This window comes from Pseudophryne corroboree, chromosome 11 (assembly GCF_028390025.1).
Source record: "Pseudophryne corroboree isolate aPseCor3 chromosome 11, aPseCor3.hap2, whole genome shotgun sequence".
Taxonomy (NCBI): Eukaryota; Metazoa; Chordata; class Amphibia; order Anura; family Myobatrachidae; genus Pseudophryne; species Pseudophryne corroboree.
The window spans coordinates 298383933-298404908 of record NC_086454.1 but is presented as its reverse complement, the minus strand read 5'-3'; the positions used below and the strand labels follow the sequence as shown (position 1 = coordinate 298404908).

Sequence of the window (20976 nt, the reverse complement as noted above, 5' to 3'; positions counted from 1 at the left end):
CTTTGACAGTCCACCCTTTGGCAGTCCCCAATAACTGCCACTATCTAATCACTAAACAGAAAAATATCAATACAATATCTACAGACGATTGGATGGTCGGAGGAGAGTTGTAGGTGGGAAATGTATGACCTAGTGGGATAGTAAAAAGCATGTATGTATGAATCCATGTCTGAGGGGCATGTATCATCGTGCCGTATATGTTTTAGATAAGCTTCGAGGTATTGCGAAGTATACATTAAATCCTTCTTATCCCGTATTAAGGGTCTGTAAGTGGGCCGACAAACACAACCGAGCTCTTTTCGGCTTCTTGTTCCAACAAATGGGGTGCACATTTAGTTGATGATACATGGAGGGGAAACATATGCGAGTGCTAGTATATGTGGATATCACCTGTCGACTATGTGTGTCATTAACTGAAGGTTGTAGAGATGAAGATAAGACACATATCTAAAATACATTCACATAACATTTTCATAAACATTCTTGGGTAGGGCTGATGTCTTTTCCGGATGGGTGTATCTGGGCAGAGGGGGAGACAAAGGAAAAATGGGTGAAAGAAACAGGCCATGGAATTCATTTGCAATCCTTATCATAACACTGTCTCTATGGATGGGTCGTAAATGAAATCTGCTGCTATAACAATGCCCTTGCTCCTTAAACTCATCAAATTTGTGCCGTGCTTGCGCCGCGTCAGAATTCGAACACATCTAAATATCAAAGCAATAATTATGACGACTCCCAGGATACAAAGGAGAAACTTTCCTACACTCATAACAACATTTTGAGCCCACTCTCCTAATCCTGAGAACCAATTTCGTGGGTTCAACCATGAGACCCAGCCGGTCAGCTCATTACCCACAGCCGTCAGGGTAAGGTTGTGTCTCCTCCGGAACTCCCACTTCAACTGCAATATATCATCCATCTTTTGATCGATAATCTCTGTGGGGTCGTCAGTGCTGTTTGTAATATACGTACAGCACTTCACACCATACTGAGTTGCCAAAGTGACACAGTACCCACCCGTCACGGCTGTGATATAATTAAGGACCATCCTGTGCTGGATCAGTTCCGTCTTGTAAGCTTGTAACTCCCTTCCCGTATACCTGAAGGTGTCGTCATACATCTCAGTGATATTATCTATCAAGTTCGCTAGCGCATGGATATACCTATAATTTATAATTCCTCTGGCAGTACGGGTGATGTCTAATGCGAGAAGGAATTGAATCCCGGTGGATTCGTGGATCAAACCAGAGGCTACGTGTTCTGTCCTCTCTATGAGGTGTCTCTTGACGATGTGTTCATAGTGAGTATGAGTATAAGGAGCCTGAGCACTGCGGTGAACATCTTTCATCTTATCATGGGTTATGGTCATGACCTCTGGCAACACTCTTCCAACATAACACAATCCCTCTGAGTTCGGGGCAAGCCACTTATATGCCTTCCTCCCACATATGAAATAGGCATCATCGGGGAGAACATAGGGGACAGAATATGACATTACCATATTACAAACTTTCCAAGTGAAAAACCCAATCCCTAGTTTTCCCATCTGCTTAGTACAAGTATCAGGCTGGATGATATGAGCACAGTACCCTGGTGATACTTCTCCAATCCACATGGTCTTGCTTCCTCGAGTATACCTATACCGAAAATACCTTCCACTTTTGGCTATTTGGCGCACAAGTTCAGAGTCTATGGGTATCCCATCAGCTCTGTGCGAAAAGGCCATTGTCTGGTTATTCCACGTCACTTCCCAATTTCCCGGTTTTCGGTAATTGGAAATATTGAAACATAATAAGGATCTATCTACATGATACTGGTGGAGCTTCAAACTAGGGGGCCTAGAAATATGGAATTTCTTGTCCACCGGTCTCCCACCCCGTAATTCGAGTACCTCATCTATTGCTAAAGGTACGGTACTAATCCTGACTTGCTCTGACCTTGAGGTACTTGTGAGCACACCCAGCATTCTGTCTGGTTTAAGACCTTACCCACTAGTGAGTGGTAATCACTTAACGGATGACGGTCCATGTCGATATTAAGGCTGGACTGACATCTCTGGATGCAACCATCCTCGACTAGGTTCTCACAATTCCTACAAATGCAATTTTCCTCAGCCAATAATCCTTCACAGTGCCTCTGAGCTCCCTGACTACCAGATCGCTTTCTGATACTCGCCTTTGCTCGAGTGATGTGTTGCTCTTGAGATTCTACAAATCCATCCCCGCCATCAGAACCCATTCCAGATCCTTTCTCGACCTCTCTGGGACCCTCACCGAAACAGACTGTCCTGGTCAACATCAGGATTAACAGGAAAACCCGGAACGCAGTCTCTTGGGGTAAGTCCATCTTGTTAAGGGAAGAGAAGGGAAACAAGAAGGGGGAGAAAGAGAAGGAGAGAAGGAGGGTAGTGGGGGATGGAGAAAATAAAAAAACTGGTGCGACAACCGCCTATGGTCTTGTTGTTCTCCGCGCTCAGGTGCCGTCTCAACAGTACTGCCTCTCAACCTTCCCGGAACAGACACTCCAGTGATACGGTGTTCTCTACACTCTGCTCTTTGTCAAGGGTTCTTTCCGGGTCAGCGACCTTTCTGTAGGGAACATAAATCTTGCATTTCAATGTGTTTAACTGTTGTGTGAAGTGAACCATCTTTGGAAAGTGAAAAGAGAGGGGAAATAATAAAAAGAAAATTTGTCAGATTTGCGTTCACCATCAGGCTGTCACACCATCATGTATATCGGTATCTATGCACAGTCTCCCTTCACCAGTATTCCCATTCTCCACCCTTTGTGCATGGCCAGGCACACTGATACTGGTGAGATATACTGGGTTTGGGCAGAACTCTGAAAAGACCGAGTAGGCATGTGACGTTTGAACTGTAATCCTGTCAGTGAACGTAAGAAATGAAGAGGAAACTTTGAAGACAAATCACAGGGTTTAGTAACAGGTAAGTTTGTAAAGGCAAAGAAGATTTTACAAAGTTTGACATCTGGATTGGGCACTACAGGGAATGATTCCCTAATCGGTCTGTTCCCCTTAAAACAATTCTATGTGTGTTATATCTCTACTGGGACTATCCCAGCCATCAATCTAGTGTCTTGTCCATTCTAAGTTCATAGGGAACCCGGTATCTTTGAGATAATTTCCTCAACTTGTGATGGACATGCATCTAAAACAGTGAAAATGCAACATTAGTCTTCGTGGGTATCTAACATATTTTGTGCTTCCTGGGTGGGAGCGCTCAATATGTTTACCATCTCTAACAAAACTCTTGTTAAGTTATTTAGAGGTCACTTCTGCTAGAGAGAGAAGCAGAAGTTTAGAGGCCTCCTCCTAACCCCAGTAAGTTCTGTCAAAAGGGTAAAGTTGCATTTATTCTGTTCTTCTGTTCTTCCCATTAACCGAATCTGTGTTTTTCTATACTGTATCGTGATTCCTTACTATATGTCCCTTGATCCCGTCTATGTGTTTAATAACGTGGCTTGTTTTCTCTGACTAGGGGTCTATATTGGCTATGTGTTCTACTACTCCTACAATCCCTGGCAAAAATGCCCTTCCTTCCTACAAGTGTAGCATATCCTAGGTCCTTTCTTACTATCCGTGTTTTGGGGTTTAGGTTGAGGAGACTTTGGTGTCAGGGCCTGTATTCTTTCAATCCTCAGCCTCTCCTCCTGCAGTTCTCTACGCCTAGCAATATTCTTATGGTGTTCAATCGAACATTCTCTAAGACAAGCTACTGTGACCTTTTTCCAACTAGGCAAAGATGTTTGTACTCTGTCCCTCACTGTCTTATTGAGTCCGTCCATTAGCACCGAGACAGCTACCTTCCTGTAATTCGTATCGTTCCCTGTATCTGATACCCCCATGTATCTATCCATTATTTGCAGGGCCCGATGGAAATATTCAGATGTCATTTCATTTTCCCTCTGTTTTATGGAGAAAATTCTTCTCCACTCAGTGGGGAAACACAACTCTAGTTACCTATTAATTCGTTCTATATTTTCCTGATTGTTTCTGTCAGTCATAGGACTATCCGACTCTAGCCTACAATCAGTGGTAAATTTTTGGGTGTCAATATTAGGGGGTAGGCATGCTTTCAAAACTATCCGCCAGTGTGTTTTTGTCGGTTCATACGCATTACCCAGATCTCTGATAAATTTCTGACATCTGGCTAAATGCTTCCGAGGGTCGGGGAATTCTGAAATGATTGATCGCAGCTCATCTCTGGGCCACGGGCAATACATTGCATTATTCCTGGTGAGGACTACTTCCTGACTATCGGTTCCCCCATTGGGAGTTACTATTTCCAAGACCGGGTGTAATCCTACCGTTCCGTTCCTAATCTGTTTACTGTGTGGTGTTGTTGTTTCTGTGCAATGAACTGTCTCATACTTACCGGTAGCTGTGAGCTCACCAGTTCTTTCATTGGGGAATACTGTTACTGCTCTACCTGGTTGGACAGGTCCCACCTGAGTTTCCTGCAAAATAACTGCTTGGTGAAGAGCTGGAATTTGGCTGGATCCTTCATCTTCTTGTGACCTATAACCTTGAAAAGACTTCAAAACAGGATACATCTTGCAAAAATTAGGGTTAATACATTGTTTTTGCACACTACTATAATTTACGGATATACCATTGACTGTAGCCATCTCTTCCCCTTCGACCTGTGTCGACACTGGTGTGTTTGTGTTCTCATTCCCGCTAGGTCTTGAACCTGTTTTGCGAATTTGTTCTCTTTGCATATCCCCCTCCTGTTGCCATAATTTTAAACAATCATTATGTCTAATCCTTTGTTTTCTGGATTTAAGAAGACATTCTACTGCTTACATTCTGCAGTACCTCTGGTTCAAAGCTGCCCACCCTAGGGAATGGTTCCCTATCATTGTTAGTCATACATATTCACTCATTGCATAAACCTTCTGTGTGTGAACCATATTTTTCACACATGATTAACCTTGCGGAGCCTTTTGGCCACGATTCTGCCTGAACCCTGTCTAAACGTCTCTTACTTGAGCAACTGGCTCCCATATTTGTGGGTCTCTTCTAATACCTTTTAAAAAATTCCCACAAACTCCAAAATACTCAATATAAGTAGACGGTGGAGGTATACCTGAGCGCCTTCCACTCACTCGCGCCCACGCTGGCCAGTACTACCATACACTGTTGATAGCGAAGGCAATGTACCCAGCTTAGGGCTCCTATCAGACCTTACACCGTAATTTCTTTCGGTGGAAGTTCTGTTTGGAATATTTTCCTGAGAGAGGCAGTGAAAATTTCCTTTTCGGTTTCTTTCACTGGAATTGTTTGTAGGGTGAAAAACAGAGAAATTAGATAACTATTTTTCACTCTTTCCAGTGAAGCCCACCAGGGAGATTTCCCGAAGTTATCAAAGAAAAACCCCATGGTCTATACAATCACGTCTGCGTATGCTCTTCCACAGATGATACAATAATATCACGTTGCTCTGTGCAAAACAAACGGACGTGTGATGCAATAACACAGCCTATAGATACTAGTTATCTATATGCCCTACGATTGTTGTAGACCACCTAGTACCACCTTAGTAGACCACCTCAGAGTTGTATGGGATACCACTCAGTCCACTAAGACCACTTTAGTCCACTCTTAATAACGCAGGGTTGCGAACCCTACGCCACCGGATCTCTACTAACCCAGTGTGCACACTTAGACCACTTATTAGTCCACCTTATTCACTTAGTTCTTGGGTTCAGTATCCACTCACTCCTGCACTCGCTCACTCAAATGCACTTTATTTTTCTGTACAGAAAATTGTCATTCAGACAAGCAGCTTTACTCCCAGAGGCAATACAGTAAATAAGGGTTTTATACTAAACTTTGGAAGCTGGGCAATCTTGTGTTATTGTAGCGTGGCTACTATCCCACCTTTAAACTAAACGAACTATCGTGTAATTTGTACTTAGCGACCGTATTCTTACGCAATTTGCGTAAACACGCGACCGTGCTTACGCCGCGTGTGCAGTTCCGTACCTTGTCCGAGACACGTGTACAAAACCGTACGTCCGCAATAGCACAAATCATACAATTTCTATAAATGTGAGCAATATTAATTATAATTGCTCACTTAACACGCCACACAGTTTCTTTTCTGTATAAACCTCTATAACTAGGCCAGACTGCATTTGTGTTTTACACTTACTTCCTTTGTTTATATTACGAATCTAGTAATCTGAATGTTATGGCAACAATGTGGGAGAGTATGCACAGGGTATGGGTGTACACTTTTGTTGTGTACGCATTTGGCGACAAAAATAAATTCACAGATTTTAAATAGCTTTTTTCCTGCTTACCTTACGAGTTCTTACCAGCATCCCTACAAACCATACAGAGCAGACACCATCTAATCAGCAATTAAGTAGGGTTTTCAGTATATCCACCGACCAAGAAAAGGATACGTAGGATCCCTGTCCACCCTTATGCTGATAGATTAAGTCTGCTTGTGACCTGTTAAGCAGTAAAAATGTGGAAAATCGGACAATGCCCCCAATTGATAATGTCGATTATTTTTACAGGAATAAAAGCTATACCTTAAACACACCGTCAGTACACTTTAAACCTTTAGCCGCTGCGGCCGCTATACTTAGTTCACACTCTACGCACCTTTTACTCTATTTGTGGACAGAGTCCCGTACAGTGTACGGACTTTGCGTACACACGCCGCGCTGACGGTACAAAGTACTCTCAGCGCGTACACACCCAGAGATACACTTAAAACCTTCTACAGCAATGCAATGCAATAATAACAATAATAATACACTTTAAACCTTAGCAGGGCAATGAGCACATGACACCAATTGTGATTAACCGCTGGGTTCCGACACCACAGTGGATTATTTCTGAAAGGGGGTTTACAATACAAATTATACACTACAATACAGACAATATATATAACAGAATAATGGCTACAGTCAATGTACATACGTGAGAATATTCGCATGCGCTTCCTGGTCCAGTCCTCCGTAATCAAATAGATAACGTTGTGAGTCTTGTGACTGGCCGCTCTGCAGCAGGCTTTATTTATACAAGTCTTCCAAAAGCAATACAATGGATACTGTAATCCCTTTGTCCATTGGACACAGGGATGCACCTTTACAGTACAGGAGAGGTCATCGGTTGATTTGAAAAGGTAGGCGATGTCTTTCTCAACTGCTCTTGTGGGTGGTCTCCTCTGGATTCCCGCCACATACATAATATACAGTAAATACAGTTTATATCTATATTCTGCACATAACTATCCGCAGGAACATGCGATCTTCCGCAGACCAACACCGGAATGTTTCCCTTAAAATACCCTACAGCTGGATACCAAATACCACCTTATAACCTTAGTCTGTCCCCTCTTATCCTGTAAAGGTGAATCCCTTTGTTCTGCAACCATTTAAACAGCTATAACTTTCTGATGTGGTGCAAGGAGACTATGTGTACATTGTGCACTATTTGGATTAAATATGTAATGTGTTCTGATGGCCCTCCATGCGTACACAAACTCTGCCGTAAATACCCATACCACGCGCCGATGCGCAGGACCGCGGGAGCGACCATACGCAAAGTGTGTACATGTGCACGCACTGCAGAACAAGTGCACGCGCAGTGGGCATGTGTGTGCAGTTTATACGTGCTGTGTGTTCTTCAATATTTTTTTACTTTGACACATAAGAGATCCCCTGTGAATAGTCCTTCTGTATAATGAGCCCACAGATCATTCCACAATATTGACATGATGGTATACAGATATAGATTCCTTTTCTTATTTCCTGAAACACTGTATGTACCCTTTTTCCATGTGCAGAAGCAACATAGGTAGGGAAGGCAAACAAGCCACAGTGCAGAGACCTTTGAAACATTACAAAGGTTTTAATAAACTTACAATATGTAGTGTCACAACAGAGCCGCGCTTGACGTGTAACAGACCACAGCGGGTCTTTCCATCAGAATCATGGCTGGCTCTTTCCCCCATCCCTTTTATATACACCTCTGTTAAATAGACCCAGCTGCACTTCATTTCCAAAACTGCGCCACTCTTCCATTCTGTTAGCCACGGCAGAAGTGACATATGCGGAAACTGGACCCAATGTGGTATCATTTCCAAAATCCGCATAGCATATAGGACACTGTTGCTATGCGGAACACAAATTATACTTGGAACGCATATTAAGCCTTTATAGGCTATAGGAGAGTGTGTGGAACACATATTGGAACACGAGGTCAGAAGCGTTGGTCCTGCATGTTCAATGTTAAATTAATGCCTTCATCTGTGCTGGAAACAGAGGTGGAATGCAATCCGGCGGCCATATTGGATCTTGTTTCCACATGTGCCACTACCATCGCAGCTTATAGAATGGAAGAACGGCGTGGTTTTGGAAATGAGGTGCAGCTGGATCCATTTAACAGAGGGAAATATAAAGGGGACGGTAGGAAAAGCCAGCCATGCCTATGAGGAAGGACCCGCTGAGGTCTGAAACGTGTCAAACATGACACTGTTGCGACACTCCATTGGTGATTGCTGGACATTGGTGGGCATACTGTGAGGCGGGTACAGGATCCAGAACGGAAACCCCGCTGTTTCCCTATCTGTCTGCTTGGGACATTGAATAGTGACATGTTTGTTCCTGCTTTGCCACCAACGAGTTATATTATGCTTATAAAATGTATACATATTTAAAGTGCATTTTGTTATTAAAACCTTTTAATATATCAAAGGTCTCTGCACTATGGCTTGTTTGCGTTCTTGTGTCTTCCCTACCTATGTCGCTTCTGCACCTGGGAGAAGGGTACAAACAGGTGAAACTCAGAAAATTAGAATATCGTGCAAAAGTTCATTTATTTCCGTAATTCAACTTAAAAGGTGAAACTAATATATTATATAGACTCATTACATGCAAAGTGAGATATTTCAAGCATTTATTTGTTATAATTTTGATGACTGTGGCTTACAGCTTAAAGTAACCCCAAATCAAAATCTCAGAAAATTAGAATATTAAATAAAATCAATTTAAAAAAAAAAAAAAAAAAAGGGATTTTAAATTATAGGCTGGTCTGCTGATGATCTGGTGAGACAGGAGGGCTGGGGTTGCCTCTCCCGCCGAGACAAACCCAGCCCTCCTGTGTGTATGAATCCATAAAAGGAGACACCAGGGAGGATCATCACGGTGGCCATCTTTACTGCAGCTCTGCATCAGTGTGCGGTGATCAGCGGTCTCTATAAGTTCAGTGCTTCACCCCCTCATAGGTGTTCTGGGCTAAAGCATTTTCACTTGTAAGTAGTTCTCCAATGTGTGTCTGGCAGCACTGCTGGGGGCATATAATGTGTATCTGGCAGCACTGTGGGGGCATATAATGTGTATCTGGTAGCACTGCTGGGGGCATACAATGTGTGTCTGGCAGCACTGCTGGGGGCATATAATGTGTATCTGGCAGCACTGCTGGGGGCATACAATGTATATCTGGCAGCACTGCTGGGGGCATACAATGTATATCTGGCAGCACTGCTGGGGGCATATAATGTGTGTCTGGTAGCACTGCTGGGGTCATACAATGTGTGTCTGGTAACACTGTGGGGGTATACAATGTGTGTCTGGTAGCACTGTGGGGTCATACAATGTGTGTCTGGTAGCACTGCTGGGGGCATACAATGTATATCTGGCAGCACTGCTGGGGCATATAATGTGTGTCTGGTAGCACTGCTGGGGGCATACAATGTGTGTCTGGTAGCACTGCTGGGGGCATACAATGTGTGTCTGGTAGCACTGTGGGGGCATACAATGTGTATCTGGTAGCACTGCTGGGGGCATATAATGTGTATCTGGTAGCACTGCTGGGGGCATACAATGTGTGTCTGGCAGCACTGCTGGGGGCATACAATGTGTGTCTGGCAGCACTGCTGGGGGCATACAATGTGTGTCTGGCAGCACTGCTGGGGGCATACAATGTGTGTCTGGTAGCACTGCTGGAGGCATATAATGTGTGTCTGGTAGCACTGCTGGGGGCATACGTGTGTCTGGTAGCACTGTGGGGGCATACAATGTGTGTCTGGTAGCACTGCTGGGGGCATACAATGTGTGTCTGGCAGCACTGCTGGGGGCAGATAATGTGTGTCTGGAAGCACTGCTGGGGACATACAATGTGTGTCTGGTAGCACTGTGGGGGCATACAATGTGTGTCTGGTAGCACTGCTGGGGGCATACAATGTATATCTGGCAGCACTGCTGGGGGCATATAATGTGTGTCTGGTAGCACTGCTGGGGACATACATACAGGTCAATTCTATTCGGCAACTAAAGAATAGCGCCGGGAATTAGCTCCCGACGCTATTCAATTCAGCTAAAGTTAAGTCGGCGATGTCCCGTTCTCGCCGACTTAACAGGTAGTTTTGTCGGGAGAACGGGCATTCTCCGACTTAACTACCCGGCGCAAGGCTGATTCCCGACAGAATCAGCCTTGCGCCGGCCGCGAGGCAGCACTTTTGTCGGGTTTCTTCTCTCATCCCCCGGGGATGAGAGAAGAATTCCCGACAATTGCGGGCAACTAGTAGCAGAATTGAATAGCGTCGGGAGCTAATTCCCGGCGCTATTCTTTAGTTGCCGAATAGAATTGACCCCAATGTGTGTCTGGTAGCACTGTGGGGGCATACAATGTGTGTCTGGCAGCACTGCTGGGGGCATATGATGTGTGTCTGGAAGCACTGCTGGGGGCATACAATGTGTGTCTGGCAGCACTGCTGGGGGCATACAATGTGTGTCTGGCAGCACTGCTGGGGGCATACAATGTGTGTCTGGCAGCACTGCTGGGGGCATATAATGTGTGTCTGGTAGCACTGCTGGGGGCATATAATGTGTGTCTGGTAGCACTGCTGGGGGCATACGTGTGTCTGGTAGCACTGTGGGGGCATACAATGTGTGTCTGGTAGCACTGCTGGGGGCATACAATGTGTGTCTGGCAGCACTGCTGGGGGGAATATAATGTGTGTCTGGAAGCACTGCTGGGGGCATACAATGCGTGTCTGGTAGCACTGCTGGGGCATACAATGTGTGTCTGGCAGCACTGCTGGGGGCATACAATGTGTGTCTGGCAGCACTGCTGGGGGCATATAATGTGTATATATAAATGGTAGATGCTCAATTAGCTTAGTGATATCATTCAGGTGCTCGAAATGGAGGGGTATTTCTGAGCAAGAAAAAAAAATCTTAGACCCAGATTGGGGTAATGGAGGTGTGAGGTGTGGTGCCTCTGGACTGGCTGAGCTGGATGGTTTTAGTGTGGCATACCTTTACATTCTATTAACACTTTTCACTTATTAATTTTTTAACACTATTCTCTATTTTAATTACACTTCATTTTTGTATCACTTTCTCTATAGCTTCGGCTTCCTAAATACTAATTTATTAACACTATAGTTTTTTCACTGGTATGCTACGCTGGGCTTTCTGGCTTAAGCTGGTGTTTTGGGGTGCCACACCCTGCACCTAGATATAGCGCTAGGGACCCCAAATATACAGAGACGCCTTGAAGCGGCTTTGGAGCTTAACCACACATTTGCGCAAATATGTGTAACGAAGATCTCTGAATTCTATTATTATGTGGAATTTATATCTGGTTACTGTTATCATTCAGGGTGCTGGCATATAATGTGTGTCTGGCAGCACTGCTGGGGGCATATAATGTGTATCTGGCAGCACTGCTGGGGGCATATCATGTGTATCTGGCAGCACTGCTGGGGGGCATATCATGTGTATCTGGCAGCACTGCTGAGGGGCATATAATGTGTATCTGGCAGCACTGCTGGGGGGCATATAATGTGTGTCTGGCAGCACTGCTGGGGGCATATAATGTGTATCTGGCAGCACTGCTGGGGGCATATCATGTGTATCTGGCAGCACTGCTGGGGGGCATATAATGTGTATCTGGCAGCACTGCTGGGGGGCATATAATGTGTGTCTGGCAGCACTGCTGGGGGCATATCATGTGTATCTGGCAGCACTGCTGGGGGCATATCATGTGTATCTGGCAGCACTGCTGGGGGGCATATAATGTGTATCTGGCAGCACTGCTGGGGGGCATATAATGTGTATCTGGCAGCACTGCTGGGGGCATTTGTGTATCTGGTCGGCCCCCACACATTTTCACTTCACCAAATCTGGCCCTCTTTGCAAAAAGTTTGGACACCCCTGCCATAGAGAATCTATGGCGCATTGCCAAGACAAAGATGAGAGACATGAGACCGAACAATGCAGAAGAGCTGAAGGCCGCTATTGTAGCATCCTGGTCTTCCATAACACCTCAGCAGTGCCACAGGCTGATAGAATCTATGCCACGCCGCACTGAGGCAGTAATTCATGTAAAAGGGGCCCAAACCAAGTACTGAGTACATATGCATGATTATACTTTTCAGAGGGCAGAAATTTCTGTATTTAAAATCCCTTTTTATTTTTTTTATATTGATTTTATTAAAATTATAATTTTTTGAGATTTTGGATTTGAGGTTATCTTTAGCTGTAAGTCACAATCATCAAAATTATAACAAATGAATACTTGAAAGATCTCACTTTGCATGTAATGGGTCTGTATGACATATTAGTTTCACCTTTTAAGTTGAATTACGGAAATAAATGAACTTTTGCATGATATCAGAGCCGGCCCTAGGTATAGGCAAACTAGGCAATTGCCTAGGGCATCTGGTATGCCTAGGGGCACAAGCAGCTTCTGCTGATTAAAATGATATGCGGCATTCCTATATTCTGTGTGTAGCATTTCGTATGCAGATACAGCCACAGTCGCACACAGTATATAGGCATGCCACATATAATTTTAATCAGCAGAAGCTGCTTGTGCACCCTAGCCACATAGCAATGCAAATAAGATGCATTTTCATAAAAAATAGGCATCCGACATTAGCAGAACTGCCAGTTGACTCACGCCAGGAACTATATGTGTCATTATGTGTATAACGGCATTAATAATGTGTAACATATGTGTAAGGGGCACTATGTGTGTCATTATGTGTAAAAGGGCACTAATAATGTGCGGCATATGTGTAAGGGACATTATGTGTGTCATTATGTTTATAAGGGCATTAACAATGTGCGGCATATGTGTAAGGGAAATTATGTCTATAAGGGCATTAATAAAGGTTGGCATAATGTGTAAGGTGCATTATGTTTATAAGGACATTAATAATGGGTGTCATATGTGTAAGAGGCATTACTGTGTGGTATTGTGTATAAATGCATTACCAATGTGTGGCATTATGTGTACAAGGTGCTCTGCTGTGTGGCGTAACGTATAAAAAGGGCACTACTGTGTGGTCTAATGTGAATAAAGAACAATATGGGGTGGTGTAATGTGAATAAAGAGCAATATGGTGTGGTATAATGTGAATAAGGAGCAATATGGTGTGGTGTAATGAGAATAAAGAGCAATATGGTGTGGTGTAATGAGAATAAGGAGCAATATGGTGTGGTGTAATGTGAATAAGGAACAATTTAGTATGATGTTATGTAAATGAGGGGCACTACTGTGAGGAGTAACGTATATAAAATAAAGTGGTACTACTGTGTGATGTAATGTGAATAAGGGACACTATCGCATGATAAATTGTGAATAAAGTTGCACTACTGTGAGGCATAATTTGAATTTGGGGTACTATTGTGTGGCCATGCACCTTGCCAGAAAAAACACATACCTTTTTGGGCTGTGCACCGAATGTGCACACTGTTCTTATTTAAATTACAGGGGGTAGGTAGGAAAAAATAAAAAGAACTGCTATGGGTGGGGGGTGATGGTGCTGGGAAAGGGGTGTAGGGTCAGAGGCGGAACTAGCGGTGGTGCTAGGGGGGCACCAGCCAAAATCTTGCCTAGGGCATCATATTGGTTAGGGCCGGCTCTGCATGATATTCTAATTTTCTTAGTTTCACCTGTACAGTGTTTCAGGAAATAAGAGGCGGCTATATCCATATATCATCATTTTATTATAGTGGGATGACCTGTGGGTTTATTATACAGATGGACTATCCACGTGGATCTCTTATGCTTATAGGACATTTTAAAAGGTATGTTGTCTACAGTGTCTAGTTAGACAGTCAATAAGTTGCCATGAAATGGTCAACATGGTCATTAGGTCGACCTATGAAAGGTCGACAGTGCTTATGGTTAGAGCCGGATTATCCTAGGGGCGAGAAGGGTGGCCGTCCCGGAGCCCCCACACACTGCGTTATAAATCGGAGCAGTTTCCCTCAGCAGCCGCCGAGGAGCTCCGTGTACAGAGTGTACACGGAGCTCCTCGGCGGCTGCTGGCAAAGACTGCTCCGATTTAAAACGCTGTCTATGGGGGCCCCTAACGTGTGACTCAGTAACGCACGCCGGCGGCTAAGTCAGCGTCTCGCGGGATTTCACCCGCGAGACACTGACTGAGCCGCCGGCGTGTGCTGCTGTGAAGCTGCTGCTCCGTATGTGGGTGAGTATGTGTGTGTGAATGTAAGTGTGTGAGTGTGCCCGCCGACCCGTCCGCGCACGTGGTGGGGGGTTCTTTGGCTGCAATTTTTAGTGGTGGGGGCCCCCACACATTCGTTGCCCGGGGCCCCCCACCAGCCTAAATCCGGCCCTGCTTATGGTGGACAGGTTCAAATGGTCGACATGAGGTTTTTTATTTTCTTTCACTTTTTATCAACTATTTCCATACTTTACCATCCACGTGGACCACAAATGGGAATAGTAACCTGTGCCGAGCACAGCCGCAACAGAGCTAGGCACCTTGCCCGAAGAGAGGGGACGCGGTACACTAATTCCTTTTGCTACACTGGTGTTTGTAAGTGCCACTTGTATAACTATTCACTGTGCCATGTTTAAGTGTACGTGTTTAAATGAGGAGCGCTGGAATATTGCATATTTTTTCCATATATAGTAAATATTCTCTGTTACAACATAAAATGTGGTAAATGTCTAATCTTACATTTGCCAGACATTGATGACGTTGATTTATGTGCCCACTTCCCATCAGACAGCTCAGCTGTGGCTCTACGTCTGCCCCCAAAGCTATCAGCAATTACCATCAAAAGTCAATAGACATTATCTGATTCTGACTGGGTGCGCAGTAAAACAGAAGTGGTTTTACGAGGACCGTGGCAGAAACCCAACTGCAGAAGTACTGAGGTGGTAGCAGTGTGCCGCCGTCCATAGCCAGTGATTACAGGAGTACTGTACATACTAAACATTACATCCGCAGATCAAGAGAAGCCATTGTTTCTGCAGTGGTTTCGTCAGAGGCCAACATTGATCAGCTGGAAGAGAGAGAGAGAGGGGTGGTCTGGAGGGGTGTGGTTCATCAAATCGACAGTGTCTAGGTCGACAATGTTTAGGTCGACCACTATAGGTCGACAGTCACTAGGTCGACAGTCACTAGGTCGACATGGATGGAAGGTCGACAGGGTTTCTAGGTCGACAGGTCTAAAGGTCGACATGAGGATTTTTTTTTTGTGTGTCGTTTTCTTCGTAGAGTGACCGGGATCCCAAATTAGTGCACCGCGTCCGCTCGCCATGCTTCGGGCATGGTGCCTTCGCTCCGCTACCGCTTCGCTCGGCACACTTTACCGTTCCAATCGTAGTCCACGTGGATCGTTAAGTTTGAAAAATTCCACCAAAAAAAAAAAAAAAAAAATTGTGAAAAACTCATGTCGACCTTTAGACCTGTCGACCTAGCACATGTCAACCTAGAAACCCTGTCGACCTTCCATCCATGTCGACCTAGTGACTGTCGACCTATAGTGGTCGACCTAAACATTGTCGACCTAGACACTGTCGATCTTCAGACCGGATCCCGGTCTGGAGGTCCAGGCAATTACATACCTCACCATGAGACAGATTTAGATCGGGGATAAGTCCCTGATCCCAAGTGTTATCGAGGCTACGGCAGCCCACTTATCGTGGGTTATGCTTCGGATGCCTCCTACCCCCGCGGTCAAGTAACTGGCAACCCCCCATAATGTGGTTTACAACAAGATATTTACAGACTGAAGGAATTGGTAAACAATAAGAAACTAAAGGTCCATACACACTTAACGATAAAATGAGCGACGTCGATCATTTTCCCCCTCCTTGAGCGACGTCGCTCATTTTATCGTCAAGTGTGTATGCCGCCAGCGGCGACCGATGCGCGGCCCCGCGGGTCGGCAACGATCGTCGCTGTCGGTAGGGCATGCATGAAGGATGTGGACTGTCGTCCACGACCTTCATGCAGGCTGGCGGAGGCGTGACGTCACTGAACGATATGAGCGGTCATATCGCTCAGTGTGTAAAGGCGGCCGCCGACCGGCCGGCACGGGAGGGGGAAACATTAGACGATGTCGCTCTGTGAGCGACTGTATAAGTACGCTCTAGTACAGCCGTGAAGAACCGTTACGGCGTGGTTTAGGGTTTTGCTTGGATTGCAGAACTGTACTACAGGACAGTACCTGGCATGTGTAGCCTTATTGGTTTGTGCATACACAGTACAGTTATACATCTCGAATTCACATCCCCTATAAGCAGACATGGAAAATCTGATAGGTAGGTTGGCAAAGAACCTCAGTGGCCGGAGCAAATTTGATAAATACCGATACTATCACATTCTGTATCATTGTGGCAAGCAGCAAAACAATGCATTTTAGAGCAGAAAAATCAGAGGCATTGATAAATAACTCCCTAAGCTCCATAGTGACAGTGATTCAGAGCGCAGCCTCAACGTTCTGTCTGACGCCACTGTCACAGTACCCACCGCTGGCCGACAAGGACAGGACAGACACAGGGGGCCTCAGGACAGGAAAATGTTCTGACTACGATCCTAGTTAGCTATGATGTGTTGAGAGCCACATTCCAGGTAGCAGCAGCAGCGGTATCTCCAGCGGCTTCTGGGTCCCGGTGGTCGTGTGGTCATCAGGTCCAGTGGAGTGATCTGATGAACCAGCGTTCCGGTAAGTACAGTCCCCCATAACCTGACCCCCTCCACCACCTGTAGCCTAATGCTGGATACACACCCAAAATATTTATCCGCCGACCTGTCATCACGTCAAACGGGTGGATGTTTCTGATAAGCATATACACTTACCGATCAGACGCTCAGTATGTCAGTCCAGACATCATAACTGGGTGGGCATTTGAATTTACCCACTCAGCAATGACGTCAGCGTCAGCAGTCAGTGTACAGGTGGTCAGCAGGTCACCCGTATAAATGGCCAGACATGTCCATATATATCTACATTGGCTGTGCTGCAGGACCCACGCTATGTCTGTGAACAACATCATTTACAAACATAACAGGTGGACACACCCGCTGATGCACTACAGATATATCGTCCAGTGCTCCCAGCTTATCCCCCCCTGTAGCCAGGTAGCAGTTGATTTGCCGACGGACACAATTCCGACGGTTATAATCCAGACAGACAAAATACAGACATGTTCAAAATGCCGACAGTCAGAATAGACGTTTGAAATGCCGACATGTCGAAATGCCAACATGTTTTTTAAGGAATTTTGCCCCAAAACAGACCTGTTCATACTTTACCATCCCTGTGGACCTGGAGGGGGAATATAATAGTGTGCCCGAAGCGGTACACTTACACGATGTCCATGTTGACCTATGTCGACACTGACACACACAAAAATTCAAGAAAAACTCATGTTGGTATTCTGAAGTGTCGGCATTTCAAACGTCAGTATTCTATCTGCATTTTGAACATGTCGGCATAATGAATGTCAGTATTGTGATCTTGTCTGTATTTTGACTGTCTGTCAGTGGCAGTCTGGACTTTGACCGTCGGTATTGTGTCCGTCGGTAAATCATACTGAACCCCCGTAGCCTAACCCTTCCACCCCACAGCCTAGCCCTAATGTCAACATTAGGAAAATATGGGCATTTCACAAGTCAATGTTCTGAGACTGTCGACATTTTAACAATGCCGACATTGATATTGTCGATCTAATGACTACATCCCCCGAATATTCTCATCTCCTACAGTATGTCCATTACCAAACAAGGTTTCTGGGTTTTTTGACCTTGGACACAACTGTCTGCAATGCAGAGCACAGGAGATGTGTCACATGCCAGGGCTACAACAGCTGTACCAGTACGAAATCACACACAGAGGGGCCGGGCAGATGATACAATAAGTTGCAGGAGAACATGCACAAACCAAACCATATAAAAGGTAAATAATAATAATTTTTTTAAACCCTTACATACGTTATTACCAGAAAGTACATCAAGTGTAAATCTAGGATAACAGGTTTGTGCCCAATGTAATTGATTACTTGGGTGTAATAAAATGAAAATAATTTTAGAGCCAATTCTGAAAGCATTTTTACAAGCATGAGATTAATAGGACTGTATAGCATCCTATAAATGACCCAGTATAACAGCCCCCATATAAGATACTCATCACTTATGATACAGTAGGGCTGTCATGCCCCCAGTTATGCAGCAGCTGCAGTAATACTAGTGATAATCAGTAACACTCAGTAATAATCAGTGAAAGCAGCTGTAGAAATGAGCCCCCAGTAATCTGACTCCAGCTCTAGACTGCAATGGACGCCAGAATTCTGTCAGACAACCTAAAGTTTAGTTATGATTGCATGTCCCGTTAGTATGCTGAGTCTTGTAGTGCACCAGCAGCTACAGCGCCACCTGCAGGTTGCAAGTGCAGCTCACAGAGTTCATACCTGACTTGGGGTAGGTGACAATCACGACATCTTCTTCTCTGAACTGGAAGTCCTGAGCATACTGCAGGGACTGTGCATTGTGGAGGTGTCCAGGCAGCTGGATGCCGGCAAACACCTCTGTCACTGACATCCTGTCCATGGTGGCTGGTGGGGGGCTGCTGGGGAGCTTATATGAGAAGCGGGAGCCTCCGTACCTCCTACGCCTGATTAGGTCACAGCTGGTAGTATTGGGAAAGCGGAGTCACTTCCATGCAGTGAGGTAACAGACAGATGATGCTGCCGAGTCCTGACACTGTCTCAGCCAATAATACTATATACTGTTTCTGTCTGTGCTCAGAGCTGCTGCTGCTTCCTTCCTCTGTCTGTACTAGTTCCTGAAAGTTCACCTCCTGCTCTGCAGCCGCGTCACTGGATGGCTTCTCCTGTTCCCTGAATGGATGACATCATAGACACCATTGTGAGAGCCTGGGAATATATTACACACAGTACAGTATTAGCCTCCTTGTGGCACTGTGGCAGTCCTCTCGTCTCTCTCTGTAACAGGGAGTGGCCTAAAGAAGCTAGCTGCTATTACTTTGAATAACAACTGTATATATTGCATATGTGCTAAGGAGCTGTGCTGTTTTATGATGTAAGGGGAGATGACCTTTCTTTCGTCATTTTTGTAACAATGACAATCCCTCCATTCCCGCCAGCAGCCGCATCCTCATAGGTTTTTATGTGGAATGCAATGCTGACAGATTAAACAATCTCCTCAATCAGTGCAAAGCATACTTGCCTACCCTCCCGGAATGGCCGGGAGGCTCCCGAAAAACGGGTGACCCCCCCCGGGCCCCCGGAAGAGCAGGCAAGTCTCCCGATATCCGCGGGTCACCCCCTGCCCGCCGCCCACTTAACGAGTAAAGTGGGCAGTCCGGGCAGGCGAGGACGCGATTCTTGTTGAATCGCATCATCATAACCACGCCCCCTGCTGTATAATGCCGGTAATTGCGGCATTACACAGCGGGGGCGTGGCTTAAATGATGCGGTCCAGAAGCCACGCCCCATTCCACCTCTGTCTCGCCTCCGTTCTGCCTCTGGCCCGCCCCCCCTGTCACGTCACCTCACTGCCCGCCCCCCCCTGCTGAGCCGACGGGCTGCTCTCCCGGAGAGAGCAGCCCAGAAGTCGGCAACTATGGTGCAAAGTTCCCCCGTGCAGCTATCGCCATCTGAAAATGGATGTAGCACATTGTATACTATGGGCTACTCACCGCATTTGCAGGCGGCAGTGGTCACTTACTCCCCAGTAGTGACCGCTGTGCACACGCGGTCGCCGCACATGCATCGGAGCCCTCACAGCATATCACATCCACTCGATGTGACTGCATATTGCAATGCAATCCCGGGCGATAAGATCACGCCCAGATCACACTGAATATGCGATTTATGATAAATTAGCCCCTTTTGTCACTTGTACCATACTTGCAGACTTTCTGGTTGCTCTCCGGGAAGGGGCCGCCAGGTTGGCACAGCAGGGGGCGTGGAGCTGAATACTGTAGGTGGTCGGTGCGGGGTGTGTGGAAAGATTACCGCCATTCAAGGGTGTAGCTGCCATAGGTGCAGGTATTGTAGCTGCTATGGGGCCCAGAGCTGAGATGGGCCCTCCTTCCCTGTCACAGTTACATGTGTTACATCTATTTCACCATTCACAGGGGCCCTTACAAACGTTTACCTTGTGGCCTGCAATATATATCTAATTATGCCCCTGGACCTCATTGTAATGTGGTATAAAATGAACTGGAGGGCATTATAATGTTACATAATATGAACTGGGGCACTGTAATGTGGTACAATAGAAGTGGAGGCACTGTAATGTGGCATAATATGAACTGGAAGAACTGTAATGTAGCATAATATGACCAGGGGCACTATGATGTAGCATAATATGACCAGGGGCACTGTGATGTGGCATAATATGACCTGGGAGCACTGTGATGTGGCATAATATGACCTGGGAGCACTGTGATGTGGCATAATATGACCTGGGAGCACTGATGTAGCATAATATGACCTGGGAGCACTGTGATGTGGCATACTATGACCTGGGAGCACTGTGATGTGGCATACTATGACCTGGGAGCACTGTGATGTGGCATAATATGACCAGGGGCACTGTGATGTGGCATAATATGACCTGGGAGCACTGTGATGTGGCATAATATGACCTGGGAGCACTGTGATGTGGCATAATATGACCTAGGAGCACTGTGATG

At 45.6% G+C, this 20976-nt stretch overlaps 1 protein-coding gene across 1 annotated transcript in view; it reads right to left on the bottom strand.

Moving 5' to 3' along the window:
* LOC134969511 (sulfotransferase 2B1-like) overlaps positions 1-19213 on the bottom strand; it is a 41867-nt gene extending 22654 nt beyond the window's left edge. The window contains exon 1 of the mRNA XM_063945507.1: positions 18725-19213. Within this exon, the coding sequence (XP_063801577.1) occupies positions 18725-18863 (139 nt within the window). The 5' untranslated portion in view covers positions 18864-19213. The remainder of the gene's footprint in view (positions 1-18724) is intronic.
* Positions 19214-20976: the final 1763 nt, after the last annotated feature.